This window comes from Rhinatrema bivittatum, chromosome 11 (assembly GCF_901001135.1).
Source record: "Rhinatrema bivittatum chromosome 11, aRhiBiv1.1, whole genome shotgun sequence".
Classification (NCBI taxonomy): domain Eukaryota; kingdom Metazoa; phylum Chordata; class Amphibia; order Gymnophiona; family Rhinatrematidae; genus Rhinatrema; species Rhinatrema bivittatum.
This window is the reverse complement of record NC_042625.1, coordinates 58568360-58583884: the sequence shown is the minus strand read 5'-3', so window position 1 is coordinate 58583884 and position 15525 is coordinate 58568360. Positions and strand designations below refer to the sequence as shown.

Genomic DNA, 15525 nt, shown 5'->3' with positions numbered 1-15525 from the left:
TGGTCTCGCAATAACACCTCACATGTTCACCAAGGTGATGGTAGTCGTGGCTAGGTTTATCCCTATCTGTACAACTAGCTAATTTGAGCGAAGTCATTGGACCTTTGCCATCCATCAGTCCAAACAAAGGGTGATGCAGAGGTTACAATCCCTGGGCTGGGATGTGAATCTGGCAAAAAGCAACTTGGTTCTTTCGCAGATGCTGGAATACCTGGACCTGGGTTTGCATTTCGAAACAGATGTGGGCAAAGTGTTTCACAGGATAAAGAGGGTGTTGAAGTTGCAATTCCAGATGCCCAGAGTCTGGGATTACTTACAGGTCTTTGGCTCTCTGGTGTCTACTCTAGATCTAGTTCCGTGGGCATTCACGCATATGCGACTTCTCTAGAAGGTGCTGCTGTTGTGCTGGAATACTCGGAGGATTTTGAGCTCCGTTTGCCTCTTCTGGGGGAGGCCAGATTGAGTCTCTCCTGGTGGTTTTCACAAGCCACTTTGGGGGAAAAGGCGTGGAGCTGGGGATCCTGAATTGGATCATAGTGTCTAGGGGAGCTATCTGCTGGGGGTCAAACAGCATAGGGGCAGTAGTTAATGGGAAGCATCATGGTCCATCAACACTCTGGAAATCAGAGCGAATCGGAAAGCATTGCTCTTTTTTCTTCCAGTAATTCACAGTCAGGCAGTAAGAATTCTGTCTGACAATGCGATGGCGGTAGCTTACTTCAACAGGCAAGGGGGCACCAGGAGTTTGATGGTGTTCTTGGAAGCCCAGGGTCTGTTTCGCTAGGTGGAGCAATATCTCTTGGTCCTGTCTGTGTCTCGTGACCAGAGTGGAGAATGTGCAGGAGGATTTTCTCAGCAGGCATATGTTGGACCCTGGAAAGTGTGGGAGTTGTCAAGCAAGATGATGACTCTCATTACTTGGGGTGGGGGGTTCTCCAGCTGAATTTGATGGTGTCGAGATGAAATGTCAGAACTCAATGGTTCTTTAGTCGCAGATGAGAGTTGGGAGCAGAGGTTCATGATGCTTTCTCACTCACAGCCATGAGTTTGCAGGATTCTGCTTTGCATGTTTTCTCCTTGGCCTCTGATAGGCAGAGTCATTGTGGAAAGGTGATTTTGGTGGCTCCGGAATAGCTGCATCTATCATGATAAGCGTATCTGATAAATCTAATGTTGGATAAGCCTCTAAGGCTTGGGCATCTCTCGAGTTGCTCCATCAGGGTCCAGTTTTCTTGGAGTAGGTGTATTGCTTTTGTCTCGCAGCATGTGAGGTTGAACGGGTATTTGGAAGAGGTTATTGTGACTTTGCTTCAGGCAAGAAGAGCCTCAACTTCCTTGGTTTATGTTCAGGTGTAGAAGGTGTTTGAGTCATGGTGCCTTGAGGTGGGAATTGCTTCTCTTCATGTCTCTGTATCTCGGAACTTTTCCTTTTTGCAGATGTGTTTGCAAAAGGTTCTGGCCTAAGTTTGCTTAGGGGAAGGTAGCAGCTTTGAACTGCTTCAGAAGGAGAAGCCTCCCTTGCTTTACATCCAGACATAGTGAAACACATACAACCCCTGGTGAGATGAGTAGTTCTCCGTGGAACCTTAATTTAGTTTTACAGATATTGTGTGGTCCAAACTTTGATCTTTCAAGAGAGGCATCTTTGAAAGAGCTCACATTGAAGTTGTCTTCTTGATTGCGGTCTATTAGGCATGTTTCTGAACTACAGGTGTATCATGCAGAGACCTTCCTTCAATTCTTGGAGGCTGGGGTATCTGTGCACGGTTCCTTATTTATTTATTTATTTATTTTTTGCCAGAAGTGGTATCTCCATTTCACCTAGGTCAGACAGTGGAGTTGCTTGTCTTTGGGAATTTAGAGTCATCTTCTCCTACACATTCTTGGGAACTGTGTTTGGATGTGCGTTGTCCTCCTATGCTATTTAAAGGTCACCAACAGTTTTCATAGGTCGAATCATTTTTGTCCTGGTTAGTGGATGAAGTAAGGGGGGACAAGGCTTCAAAAGTAAACATATCCCAGTGGTTAAGAGGCTATTATTTCTGCTTACATACTGTATGTAAAGGAGTCTCGATTCTGGAGGGACTGCAGGCTCATTCCACTAGGACACAGGCTGCTTTCTGAGCTGAATGTGTCGCTACAGGAGTTTTGTTGAGCGGCAACTTGGTCTTCACTGCACACTTTTTTGCCAAGCATTTCAGGCTGGATATTTGCATTCTGGACTCAGCTGGTTTTGGCAAGAGTGTCTTACAGCGGGTCTTTCGTATAGTTTAGGGAAGCTTGGATACATCCTATTCATCTGGACTGACCTGGGGGATGATAAGGAAAGGAAAATTGGTTCTTACCTGCTAATTTTCATTCCTGGAGTCTCACAGATCAATCCAGAATCCTGCCCTGGATATGAAGACCACTCTGTACTCTAGGTAAATAGATTAGAAGTTGCCTTATTTAGAATGTTCAAATTCCTCTATGTTCTGATGTCCTCCAGTTGGGGGCATATCTTCCCCCTGCTCGTTCGGGAGTGAGGATAATTGTGGTTATCATAGTTTTGTGCTTAGGTACAGTGTATTCTCAGCCACTGCAGGTGGCACACTGTCTTAATTACCATGGGTACAGTAAAGCTTTTATACTTTGTCTCCATCTGCTAGTAGGGGAGAAAAACCCATGCATCTGGACTGATCTCTGGGACTCAAAGGAACGAAAATTAGCAGGTAAGAACCAATTTTTCTTTTGTGTGTTAGAGTTGTGCTAGTCTCTGACAGTCAATTCCTTGCTTGTCTCTTCACAGAGCACAAACATGGCTTATGGGAAGGTGACTGAGGACACTGTGTACACCTGCACAGGGCACCCATTGAAGACTGACATTGCCAGTATTCTTGATTGGATGCTGAACAAGGACTTCACCACTGCCTATAAAAGTATCCTTCCCTTGGGAAGGCACAGGCTTCATTCAGTATATTAAGAGAGGAGGAAGAGGTTTAGCGATTGCTTCATGTGACTTGATGTACAGGGTTGGTTACAGGCTCCATTTTTGATGGTCAGGCTGATCCAGACCTGAGTTTACACGACTGTAAGCATGAATTTGTATGCCTGATTTTCTTAAGGAAATCCAAGCTACAGGTTTATGCAGGTATTGGGATAAAACTAGGACTGGCTTAGTCTGTCCTGAAAAAAAATAGAGCCAGTTGGAAGCTCTTTGGATAAAGGGTATGGGCAGCCTCTTTTAGAGGTTTGGATTAGTATTGCAGCATGGTAAAAATATATCTGAAGTTAGATAACTTTTCAGGATAAAAACAACTCTCCCACAACCTCCTCATTATAAATAATGTATGGATCTTGATTGAAATACAGAAAAATGCACAAGTGCATAGACCTACTTGACAGTCTTGTTCAACTGAGATGTTTTGTGTTATAGTTTTATCATTACTAAATTTAAAGATAGGGAGAGCTGACTGGCTGCACTATATCCTGATATTCAGAAAGTTTTTTCTACTCCATGCTGTAAAGGTGCATGTGTGTGAAGTATGGGACATGTTCCACTTTCTCTTTAGACCCAGGGAAGTTGTGTGAGCTATCAGCCCCTAAGTTTTCTCAGCTTGTTGAACAGGAAGAGGAGGAGATACGATGTATGTGCACTTGATGGGGCCCTTGTGCCAGTGTTGCCTGCATTCATCAGTCAGGAGCCCCAATAAAAGGAAAACAGCAGTAGGGCCTCTTACCACAGGTCACATCAGACACCATATCATTTAATAACAAAATGTCTGTACTGAACGTATAGTAATATCAGTGTCAATACTACATTAACAGAATAAAAATAAATAAATTAAAATAATAACTAAAGCTTGTTGAGAAGACTGGATTTGGACCACTTGGGTCCTTTACTGCTATCATTTACTATGTTACTATGTAATATTCAAGAAAGCCTCGAACGGATAACTTAACCAGTGAATGTTAGCTGGATAAATTATCTTGAATTTTCAGTAGGATAAATATCCCTGAATAAAGGTATCCAGCTAGCATTAGCCAGATAAATTTAGATCTAATCAGCTATATTCAAAAGATGGCCTCTTAGGTTTAAACTTATCTAGCCTAGTTTGGATAGAATTGAATGGAGCTCTCCAGAGGCTAATTTTAAAAGGGGGTGTTCCCTAACGGGCATATATCCCCTGGAGCCTCAGGTGAAGGATCAGTTCTGTTTCCCGAGGGTAGTTGCTATGGTATGTATAGTAACCGAGTGATCCACCAACCGGTGGAGGGAGGAGTGGCCTTGAAAGATTCCAAAGACAGAAAGATAGAGGCTATGCTCAAGCAGGCCTTTGATGCAGTGGCCATGAATCTTCAGATCTTGACCTGTTGTATTATAGCTTGTTCTGGCTTACAGTTGGCGCAGGAAGTACAAGAGGAGTTGGGGGAATATTCTCCACCTCTGGAGCCAGGGGCAGTTTTTTTGACAGATTCGAGGAATGATTTAGCTTGCTCTGCAGCTAGAGCTTGGCCTTCATTGTTACGGCATGCAGGCTTCTTTGTTTTCACAACTGGTCGATGGACAGTATCTCCAAATCCAGCTTAACCTCAGGCAACTGGCTGAGTCACACAAAATCCTTCCAGGTGAGTTAATCGGTCACCTAAAGAGAAATTCAGTTATTGCAGGACTTAGGCTGGGTAGTCAGCCTTGCCAGGAGCAATCTGCATCCATCATAGAACCTAGTGTACCTCTGTGCTTGGTTCAGTGCGGATGCCAGCAGAGTGTATTTACCGGAACTGCGGATGCTGAAATTGGACAACTAGGTCTGGGACTCTGAGTGGCCAGGAGCCCAACGGTTTGGATTTATCTACAGACCCTAGAGTCCATGGTGGTGACCTTTGGATGTAGTTCCGTAGGCAAGAGCCCATATGCGACCTATGTAAAGAGCCTTGCAGTCTCGGTGGAGTCCTCGGTCCTAGGTCTACACGAGACAGCAGAGAGTCTACAATGGTGGTTGGAGAGAGACCATCTGAACAGAGGGCTGGATTTGGTACCCTCTGGATAGTAGTAACCATGTTTGCAAGTCGGTTGGGCTGGGTCAGTGGTCATCAGTAGAGGCGATCTGGTCCATCAACTGTCTAGAGGCACGAGTGATCAAGTTAGCCTTTCTCGAATTTGCTCACCAGTTCATTGGAAAAGTGGTGAGAGTGATGTCTGACAATGCTACAATGGTGGTGTATATAAACTATCAAGGGGGAATCCAGAGCCGATAGATCTCCTTAGAAATGGAGCTGCTTTTTCCATGGTCAGAGAAGTATCTCCTAGCCTTATCGATGTCATACATAGTGGGTACGGAAAACATGCAGGCCGATTTATCTCCGTCAACGCATGTTAGATCTGGGGGAATGAAGTCAGTTGGATGTGGCCTTCGACCTAATAGTGGCAAGGTGGGGGCTACCATTTCTGGATTTTATGGCGACCAGCAGGAGTGCGAAGGTATGTCGTTATTTCAGATGCAGGAGGGATTCGCGGTCAACTGATGCAGATGATTCAGGAGTGGCTGCAAAGAGAAACCTTGTATGTATGTCCTCTTTGGCCTATAATAGAGTAATTCAATGGATTCCGGGGCTGATTCTTGTGACTCTGGACTGGCCCCAGAGACCATGGTTTGCAGATCTGTCTCACTGGTTGGGCGACTGTCCTTTCCAGTTTCCGTCTTTGGGAAACTTCTTGTGTCAGGGACTGGTGGTTCACGAAGATCCAGATAAATTCTCTCTTACGGGCTGACCCTTGAAAGGGTATGATTGTTGAAGAAAGGATATTCACAGGCTGTGATAGTGAAATGTTGAGAGTGAGGAGATTTTCAACTTCCCTTGCTTACATATGTGTTTGGAAAGTTTTTGAAGATTGGTGCTACAGGCGGCAGTGGCTGCCAGGATGCACTTCGGTACCAATGATTTTGGAATTTCTAGAGGAGGACCTCTCCAAAGGGTTGGCCCTTAATACCTTTAAAGGTGCAGGAAACAGCCCTCTCTTATTAAAGGGACTGAATTGAAGGAAGGCTCCTGTCTTCCCATTCTAATATAGACCATTTTTTAAATTTTTTTTTACAGGGAGTCAAGCACATCTGGCTGCTAATTTGATTCTGGTTCCCCGTTGGGACCTTAATTTAGTTCTCTCTTTTTTTGTCAGTGTCACAGTTTTCCTCAAGATGATTTCCCTATGGTTACTTACCTTGAAAACAGTTTTGCTAGTAGCTATCTGTTCAGGAAGACATATATTGGAGTTGCAGTCTCTATTGTGCAGAAATCCTTTCTTATGATTACTCCAGATATGCATAAGGCAGCTCCCTCTCTTGTTGGTTCATGAGCCAATTGCTCCATGAAGCAGACATTTATTCCATCCAGAAACTTTACCTGTCTAGTATGTCCTTAGGTTACATTTACCCAGTCAATATTGTGGTAATTGAAATCTCCTATTATTACTGCATTGCCAAATTGGTTACCTTCCATTATTTCTCTTAGCATTTCATCATCCATCTTATCATTTTTGCCAAGTGGATGGTAGTATACTCCTAATACTATAGTTCCCCAACACAAATGGGATTTCTACCCATAAAGATTCTACTGTGCATTTAGTGTCTTGCAGGATCTTTATCCTGTTGGATTCTATGCCATCCCGAACATAAAGCACCACCCTGCCCCAAGTTGATCCACTCTGTCATTGTGATATAATTTGTACCCTGGTATAGCACAATCCCATTGGTTATTCTCTTTCCACCAGGTCTCTGAGATGCCAGTTATGTCTACCTCTTTATTCAGTGCTATACACTCTTAACTGTCCCATCTTACTTCCTAGAATTCTGGCATTGGCATACAGACATTTCAAAATATGTGTTTTGTTTGTATTTTCAGTTGACAGGGATAAATTGAAATCTTTTAACTTGGATAGTTCTTTACTTATAGGCATGTGGACTACTTTTGCTTTTATTGGAACTTCTCTTTTGGGATGCCCTAACTCTCCTGTTTCATTAGTATCCTTTGAAGATACCTCCCTCCAAACCATGTGCTGCTAAGTGACTGTTGGATTTCCCCTTGTTCTAGTTTAAAAGTTGCTCTCAACTTTTTAAAGTTTAGCACCAACAACCTGGTTCCACCCTGATTAAGGTGGAGCCCATCGTTTTGGAAACAACGACTTCTTCCCCAAAAGATTGGCCAGTTCCTTACAGAACTGAATCTCTCTTCCCTGCATTATCATCCCATTCATGCATTGAGACTCCAGAGCTCTGCCTATCTCTGGGGACCTGTGCTTGGAACAGCTGATGATGATGACTTCACATGAGGAAAACAGTGTTGTCTGGCTCCATCTGCAGGTAGGATGAACAACCCACTTGTAAGGGACTGGAATGGTGTAGTAGAACTAAAGTAAAAAATTTTAACAGGTAAAATTTCCCCTCGTTTTTGCATGATGGTGTCAAGAAAGGAGAGGCGAGTTCTTGTGCTAGGGTGGTTCTTTGGATTAAAGCAGTGGTTGCAGCTGCATTACTGAATTCTAGCATGCCTTTACTGAAACAAATTAGAGCTCATAATGCATGAGCACAGGACACATCATAGGTTGAGTAGCAACTAGTATCTCCTTTGGAGATTAGTAAGGTAGTTTTCCTTGTATATTTTGTTTCCAGGCATAATCGTCTGGATATTCGAGTTGGAGAGGATGCAGCCTTTCCTACAGTAGTATTGCCACGATCTAGTGCAGCATCCTACCCTATGAGGAGGTAGCTTTGGTATATCTGATCAGTAATGGACTGGCCTGACTGGATGCAGAGGAAGGTGAAATTACTATAGGAATATTAGAACTATCTGGTAGCATGTAGGCTACAACCCGCTTTCCTTCCTTTTCTTTCTCTCCCTTTCTTATTTGGGAGCAGCAGTGCTACCTTCTATCTACCTTATATGTGATCTGAGAAGCCCAGGAAAGGACAATTGTTAATCTCAGAATCAGACATTTTTATTGTCAGACAGGTCAGTCTTCCCAGTTAGAATAATACAGGCAACTTGGACTAGATAAAAAAATGTTACAGTACTACAATTCTTAACATAGTATAGACTTATGATTAAAGCTTTGTGTATCAATAGAAAATTCAGGTAAATACACATCACATAACCTAGACTTGCTTAGGCAGTTATTAATAAACATAGCTAACTATCCCCATGACTTTAGAAGGTGCTTTGTTTCACTCTGGAGAGATCTTTGTTACTGAGCTGTAAAAGAGCTGTAGTTTACCACCCATGCAGCGCTGTCTAGGATACTGAAGTATGTCTGCTGGGATGGAGGGGAGGGGCTGGGAGCGATGGTTCAGTCATCGTCTTCGGATGGTGATAGTGGGTCTTCCCTCTCTTCACCCTTTTTTGAGTCCCTCTCCCATGCTGCTTTTACAAGCAAGGATATGCATATGCACAGAATGGAGTTTCTCCTTTACTTTGCACTGCTAGGCACCCCCCCTCCTCCCGTTTGGCTTGTGACAGCTGCTGCGTGACATTGCCTGACAAGGGCATGTGATCGTCCGGTTTTGTGACATCTGCACCAGCAAGCTGACCTGGCTGTGGCAGAGTTTTTACTTGTGAGCTGGTTTGATAAGTATGGCATTCAGGATTGGGTATCCTGTCTCCAGGCAGATTTAAGCTCTGCTGCAGGTCTTGGAACTGTCCTTAAACACACACCTGGCCTGTTTGTCTCAGGACTTCTGTTTGTGAAGAAAAGATGCTATTCTACAGAGAGGCTTAGTAAAACAGGCAGATCTGATAATTCAGTCACTTCTTGCCAAAGTTAATCATCTCTGTTTTTTTTGCTGAAATACAAGTCAAGTTTCCATCTTGAGAAGTCAGGATTCATATTTTGCTGCATGCAGTAGTGAAACTTCTGGTATCTCCTACATTACTTCTTACATGATAATTTCCTTTCCTCTAGAATGGTCAGACCAGTCCATTATCCCACCCTATGCTGCATTGCCTTGATCATGCTGCATTGCCTTTATCGTGCAGTATTTTTACCTTTCAGGATTGGGAATTGTAGGCATCTTATAGATGTTATATTCTGCTTTTTCTTATTTTCTGTGTTTTGGAGCCTTTATAGCAGAGGAGTGGCAAGAGTCTGGGCATTCAGATCAAATATCCCTTGTTAACAGTCCCCATATTTAAATGTTTAATGTATTTGACAAAGGTAACGCACAAGTTCCTGCAAATTTTGTTTAAATGTAAACCGATGTGATATGTAAAATCGAACACCGGTATAAAAAAGTAAGTAAATAAATAAATAAATATGGACCTTCTGGTTAATGTCATTTTCCATTATTAGAGCTTCAAGCTTCTCCCTTTGCTGTTGCTCTTTATTCTGTTTCCTTAACAACAAACAAACAAAAAAATGAAAAATAAAGGACAAGAGAATGGATATGTATGATCAGCATATTGAATTTGTAAAGTTGGTTGTTGATCACATGTCCACAATTAGTTTTTTCAGGAATACTGGCAGGCTGATGCCAGCACAATAGTATATAAGGATGATGACAGTGAGTTTCTTGATCTGTCTCCATCTGCTGGTAGGCATGAATAACCCATTGGGAATGGCCAGGATGACTGTTCTAAAGAAAAGGAAATTATAAGGTATGAAGTAATTTACCCCTCAGTCTCCTTTGGGAATTCAAGTGAAGTGAAATATTCCAGTTCTTGCACCTGTAACCAGCTTTGCATGGGGTGACACAGCAGGAGTTCTTACTTGAACTTGGGAAATATCTCTGAAAGACATCTGGAGAATAGTTTCAAGGATCAAGTTGCATTTGACAGATAAGTTTCTCAACTCTGTGAATATACAAGAGGGTTCTTTGCAAAATCTGAGGAGCATGATAATAGTCCTAAGAATGTAGAAATATCTACCTCTATGTTAACTGGTATGGGAAATAAACTTCATAGTAGAAGTATCTGCTATTAATGACAATCTAATTCTACACCTTAAGAATGAAAATTTAGAGAACAGAATGAGAACTAGAAATGTACTCAATTTCTTTCTGACCTAGTTATTTTTAAAAGGTGTTAATATTTTCAAAGGTGAAATCTTTTTTGCTGTCCAAATTGTATTATGTTTCAGATAAAAGAAAGGAACCTTTGGGGAAAAATGGGCTTGTAGATTTGTTGATTCCTTTTTCTAGTTCTAACTTATCTTCTTTTCTTCAATCTTCTGGGGAAACGTTTGCAACTAGGGCTACCTATGTGGCCATATTTGCTTTGGATAATGATAGATATATTCCTCCAACAATATTTCAAATATAAAAAAAAGAATTATTTTGTGGTCATAAAATGTTTTTCCTGATGTCTCAAGAGAAACCCAATGTAGGAGAAAAAGCGTTTTAATTTTGAAAGCCAAGGTTTTGACTATCAGCAGTTCTTTCTTCCTGAAATTCCTATGTAAGTGTTTAATCACATAGGGGAATAGATTTGTGTTTAGAGACTCCTCACATTTAGAGGTTTTTTGATAGAAAAAAGAAACTAGGGTGGGAAACGGTTGAGGAGTTTAGGAATCAGGATAAATATGTTATAAATATTACTATTATTTTGGTTACTTAATTTGTAACCTTTCCTTTTCTGGAAAGTCTGTAGGTTTCCCATTAATGTGAACTTGTATATTGATACTTTTTGTGTAATAAAGAAGAATGGTATATAGTAAAGTTTTTCAAGTTTGTGTTTCCTTTTTTAATTCCTATAATATATTTCTGAAATTTAATATAGTATTTTTAAAAAGTTATTTAACCTTCTCTTATTTGTTTTAAATGTGCTGCTTTCTAACTTCATGGAGTGCCCCCTAGCTCTTTTATTATCTGAAAGAGTAAATAACCAATTTCACGTTTACCAGTTCTAGCCCTCATGAATTTATAGATGTCTGTCATATTCCCCTCAGCCATCTCTTCTCCAAGTTGAACAGCCCTAACCTCTTTAGCCTTTCCTCATAGTGTAGCTGTTCCATCTCCTTTAACATTTTGGTCACCCTTCTCCAGTGCAACTATATCTTTTTTGAGATGCGGTGCAATCTCACCATGGAGCGATACAAAGGTATTATGACGTTCTGTGTTTTATTCACCGTTTCTTTACTAATAATTCTATTTCTTTGATGTTGCACTGTGCCTTCTTGGTGTTTTCAGTTCAGCTTTTGTCGTCTTATTTCTAACTTGTTGGTCCCTAATTCTGTATTTGATGAGGCTTTCTTTCTGTTCTAACTGTGACTGAGGCGCACAGTAATTTGTTAGTGTGTATTTTCTGTGTAAGAATCGGAGGGCAGTTCATCTTATTTTGTTTTTCCAATAGGAGGAATATTGATGTAATATTTGTAGTGGTGCCTTTTCATGGGTATCATTGTTATTTGAGTCCTGAGAATTATTGCTGTTTTGGCATGGCAGCTTTGCTACATTAATTGGTTCCGAGGGGTTTTTTTTTCAGTATTTTCAATAATTAATTGCACTAAGAGCATGTAAATATATTTGTGACAAAGGAAGGGCAATTTTCAAAGGTACTTCCATGGATAAAAATGACCTGCCCTTTCTGCACATAAAAATATGCACATAGTACCAGTACACATGTTTTTACATGCTGATAGAGATGTTCCTGGGAGTGGAGCGGGGTGAGGGTTAGTACTTATGCACATATGTGTATCTGCATGATTTTGCTGGAAAAAGTACTTTCACAAATAATAGGTGCAGGACTATGTAGATGCTTTTTTCTCCTCAGTTTTCAAAGGAAAATTTTTCCCTTTGAAAACTGATGTAAAGTCTGCAGGTAAAATCTACGCGCAGACTTTACACTTCTGTACACAGTTTGAAAGTTACCTTTTCATAGGGTAATTTCACTTTGAAATTCCTCAGTTAATTGACTGAGTACACACATAAATTACCTCGCAAAAATTTATACCTGCTGGAAGCATGCATACCTTTAAAAAAAAAAAAAAAAAAAAGTTTCTGTGTAAGTCACAACTTTGCTCCAACTCCACCCTCCCCTGAACATCTCGTCTCAATATGTGTAAAAGTACATGCAAAACTGAGTTACATGCTTATTTTTAAATTCACTGACCCAAATGATGATTAAAATGCCACTTGCACAAAATGGGGTTTTATGCAGGTAAGTCATTTTGAAAATCAAGCCCTATGTGATGGTTTTACCTCAAAAGACTGTACTTTGAAGATGTCTTTATTTATGTTCTGTTTTTAAATATCCAGTTCTCATATTCTCCTTTTCTGTGAAACATTGAAGAATTGCTACTTGCTTGCCTCTGCATCTTTAAGGGGATAGCCTCGATAGGATGCCACAGCTTGGCTCGAGAAGATCTTATGGGAAAGTATTGCTAGGACAAAACGAGGTGCTCTTTTTACTGTGGAATAATCTTGGGGGCAAATCTCTGATATGATATGGCCTAGAAATGTCTCAAAGACAAATCTGGCTCGGGTGCCAAAATACTCAGACTTTACACTTAAAAATTCACACAGTGATTAAGATGAAATCAGAGCATATACTTCCCCTTCCCCCCCCTCCCCCCCGACCTAATTCCATCCCCTTTTTCCCATGGACAAAAGTACACACTCTGTGAAACAGCATGTATACTTTGCCTCCTCCTGCCCACTTGCCTCAGTAAATTTCCAAAAGGCTGTTTTACTCAGGTAAGAACGTGTTAACCCAGGTAAAAGCCTTTGAGAATTGTCTTCTAAATGCATTAATGTAACTCTGTTCTTGATTCACTTAATTACTTAATTGTCCATGTGATATAGTGCTGTTTTCATTCTAATATTCCTGAGCCCATGGAAGTAAAGAGGAAAATGCAGAAGTTCTGCTGTATGCCTAATGAAAACTGAATGCCAGGGACTAAGGAAAGAGCTATGTAACTATCTATAGCTCAAATGGAACTAAATGTTAAAGTGAAATCCAGCTGGATGGAAGTGTAATGATGGGAGGATGGTTATCAGTAACCAGTTTTTGCCTGACCTTCTGATCCCTGCTGAGGACACTTCCTTGACTGACCATCCTCAGATATCTTGAGTCTGAAGACCCTGAAGGGACTGGCCTTGCATGACATCTTGACAGAGGTGCATCTATTTGTTCACAGAGGTAATATTGTCTCTGTACATGTGTTAACATGCTGTGCATTCAGAAAGTATTCAGACCCCTTCACTTTTTCCACATTTTGTTACATTACAGCCTTATATTAAAATGGATTATATGCATTTATTTGCTTCCTCAATCTACACACAATATCACATAATGACAAAGCAAAATCAGGTTTGTAGAAATTTGTGTAAATTAATTAAAAAACAAAACAAAACTGAAATACCACAAGTACATAAGTATTAAGATTCTTTGCTATGACCCTCAAAAAGTTGAGCTGAGGGGGCATCTTGTTTCTATCATCCTTGAGATGTTTCTCCATCTTGATTGGAGTCCACCTATGATAAATTCAATTGATTGGTCGTGATTTGGAAAGGCACATACCTGTCCTTATAAGGTTCCACAGTTGACAGTGCATGTCAGAGCAAAATGAAAGCCATGAAGTCAAAGGAATTGTCTGTAGACTTCCAGGACAGGATTATGTTGAGGCAAAGATCTGAGGAAGGGTACAAAAAAATTGCTGCAGCATTGAAAATTTCGAAGAACACAGTGACCTCCTTCATTTTTAAATGGAAGAAATTCGGAACCACCAGGACTCTTAGAGCTGGCCCAAACTGAGCAATCGGGAGAAAAGGGCCTTGGTCAGAGAGGTGGTCAGAACTCCAGAGTTCCACTATGGAGATGGGAGAACCTTCCAGAAGGACAGCAATCTCGAACTCCACCAATCAGGCCTTTATGGTAGAGTGGCTAGACGAAAGCCATTTCTCAGTAAAAGGCACAAGACAGCCTGCTTAGAGTTTCTGAAAAGGCACTTAAAGACTCTTGGAGCATGAGAAACTAGATTCTCTGGTCTGATGAAACTACGATTAAACTCTTGGACCTGAATCCCAAGCATCCTGTCTGGAGGATATCGGGCACTGCTCATCACCTAATAAATACCATCCCTACAGTGAAGCATGGTGGTAGCAGCATCATGCTCTGGGGATGTTGTTCAGCTACAGAAACTGGGAAACTAGACAGGATCAAGAGAAAGATGAACGAAGCAAAGTACAGAGAGATCCTTGATAAAAACCAGAGCGCTCTGGACCTCAGACCGGGATGACGATTCACTTTCCAACAGGATAACAATCCCAAGTACACAGCCAAGATAATGCAGGAGTGACTTCGGCACAAGTCTGTGAATGCCCTTGAGTGGTCCAGAGCCCAGACTTGACCCCGATCAAACATCTCTGGAGAGACCTGAAAATAGCTGTGCATAGATGCTCCCTATCCAATCTGATAGAGCTTGAGAGGATCTGCAGAGAAAAATGGGAGTAAATCCTCAAGTCCAGGTGTGCCAGAATTGTAGCGTCATTCCCAAGACTTGAGGCTGTAATCACTGCAAAAGTATGAGTTAAAGGGTCTGAATACTTATGTAAATGTGATATTTCAGTCTTTTTTTTTTTAAATTAATTTGCACAAATTTCTACAAACCTGATTTCACTTTGTCATTATGGGGTATTGTTTGTAGATTGAAGAGGAGAAAAAATATATATCTGTTTTAGAATAAGGCTGTAACGTAACAATGTGGAAAAAGTGAAGGGGTCTAAATACTTCCTAAATGCACTGAACTAAGATATGGATTGAGGGAAGTATCAAAATAAGTGTAACCTTTTGTTACTTTTCATCTAGGTAAATTTAGTAGTCTGTGAAATGAGTTTCTTCAGAATCAAAGAAGGGCCATATTCAAAAGCATTTAGCAGGCTAACCTGGAAGTTGGCTGAAAGGAAAATTGGTTGTTACCTGCTAATTTTCGTTCCTTAAGTCCCCCAGATCAGTCCAGACGAGTGTTTATTTTTTTCTCCCCAACCAGTAGATGAAGACAGAGAACAAAGCTTCACTGAATTTGTGGTACTTAAGCCATTTTGCCAACCGCAATCACTGTGTATACACTGTACGGAAGCATATGAACCACCTTCTCTCAAAAGCAAGGCTATGAGACAAAAATGATCCACTTGCTCCAAGAAAATTGGGCCTTCATGAAGCAACCCAGAAAGGTGACCAAGCTTCAATGGTCTGACTACTACTAGGTTTATGACATCCACAAACTATGGCCATTCCGGCACCATCAGAATCACATTTCCCGATGAACTTCAGTTCACCATAAGATTGCCGATCAGAGACCACGGAGAAAATATGTACAACAGAATCCCATGTGGCCAGGTTTGAGAGAGAGTGTGGAGCCCCTCTGCTCCCAAATCCTTTCTGCAACTGAAGAACCATTGAGCCTTGGCATTGGCCCAGGATGCTATCAGAACTCCAATTTTGACCAAATAAGAGATATTGCCTTGCCCAACAACTCCTATTCTCTGGGGTCTAATGTGTCTGCTGAGAAAATCTGCTTGCATATTCTCTACCCCACCATATGTGATGCAAACAGGGTCA

At 41.2% G+C, this 15525-nt stretch overlaps 2 protein-coding genes across 3 annotated transcripts in view; one reads left to right on the top strand and one right to left on the bottom strand.

The window, feature by feature from the left end:
• Positions 1 to 15525, bottom strand: part of WSB2 (WD repeat and SOCS box containing 2) — a 126264-nt gene that overhangs the window by 10968 nt on the left and 99771 nt on the right. The gene's annotated exons all lie outside the window — the stretch shown is intronic.
• RFC5 (replication factor C subunit 5) overlaps positions 1 to 15525 on the top strand; it is a 69987-nt gene that overhangs the window by 49353 nt on the left and 5109 nt on the right. For both annotated transcript variants that reach the window (XM_029619558.1, XM_029619557.1), the window contains exons 8-9: positions 2789 to 2918; positions 13027 to 13104. In XM_029619558.1, the coding sequence (XP_029475418.1) occupies positions 2789 to 2918; positions 13027 to 13104 (208 nt within the window). The remainder of the gene's footprint in view (positions 1 to 2788; positions 2919 to 13026; positions 13105 to 15525) is intronic.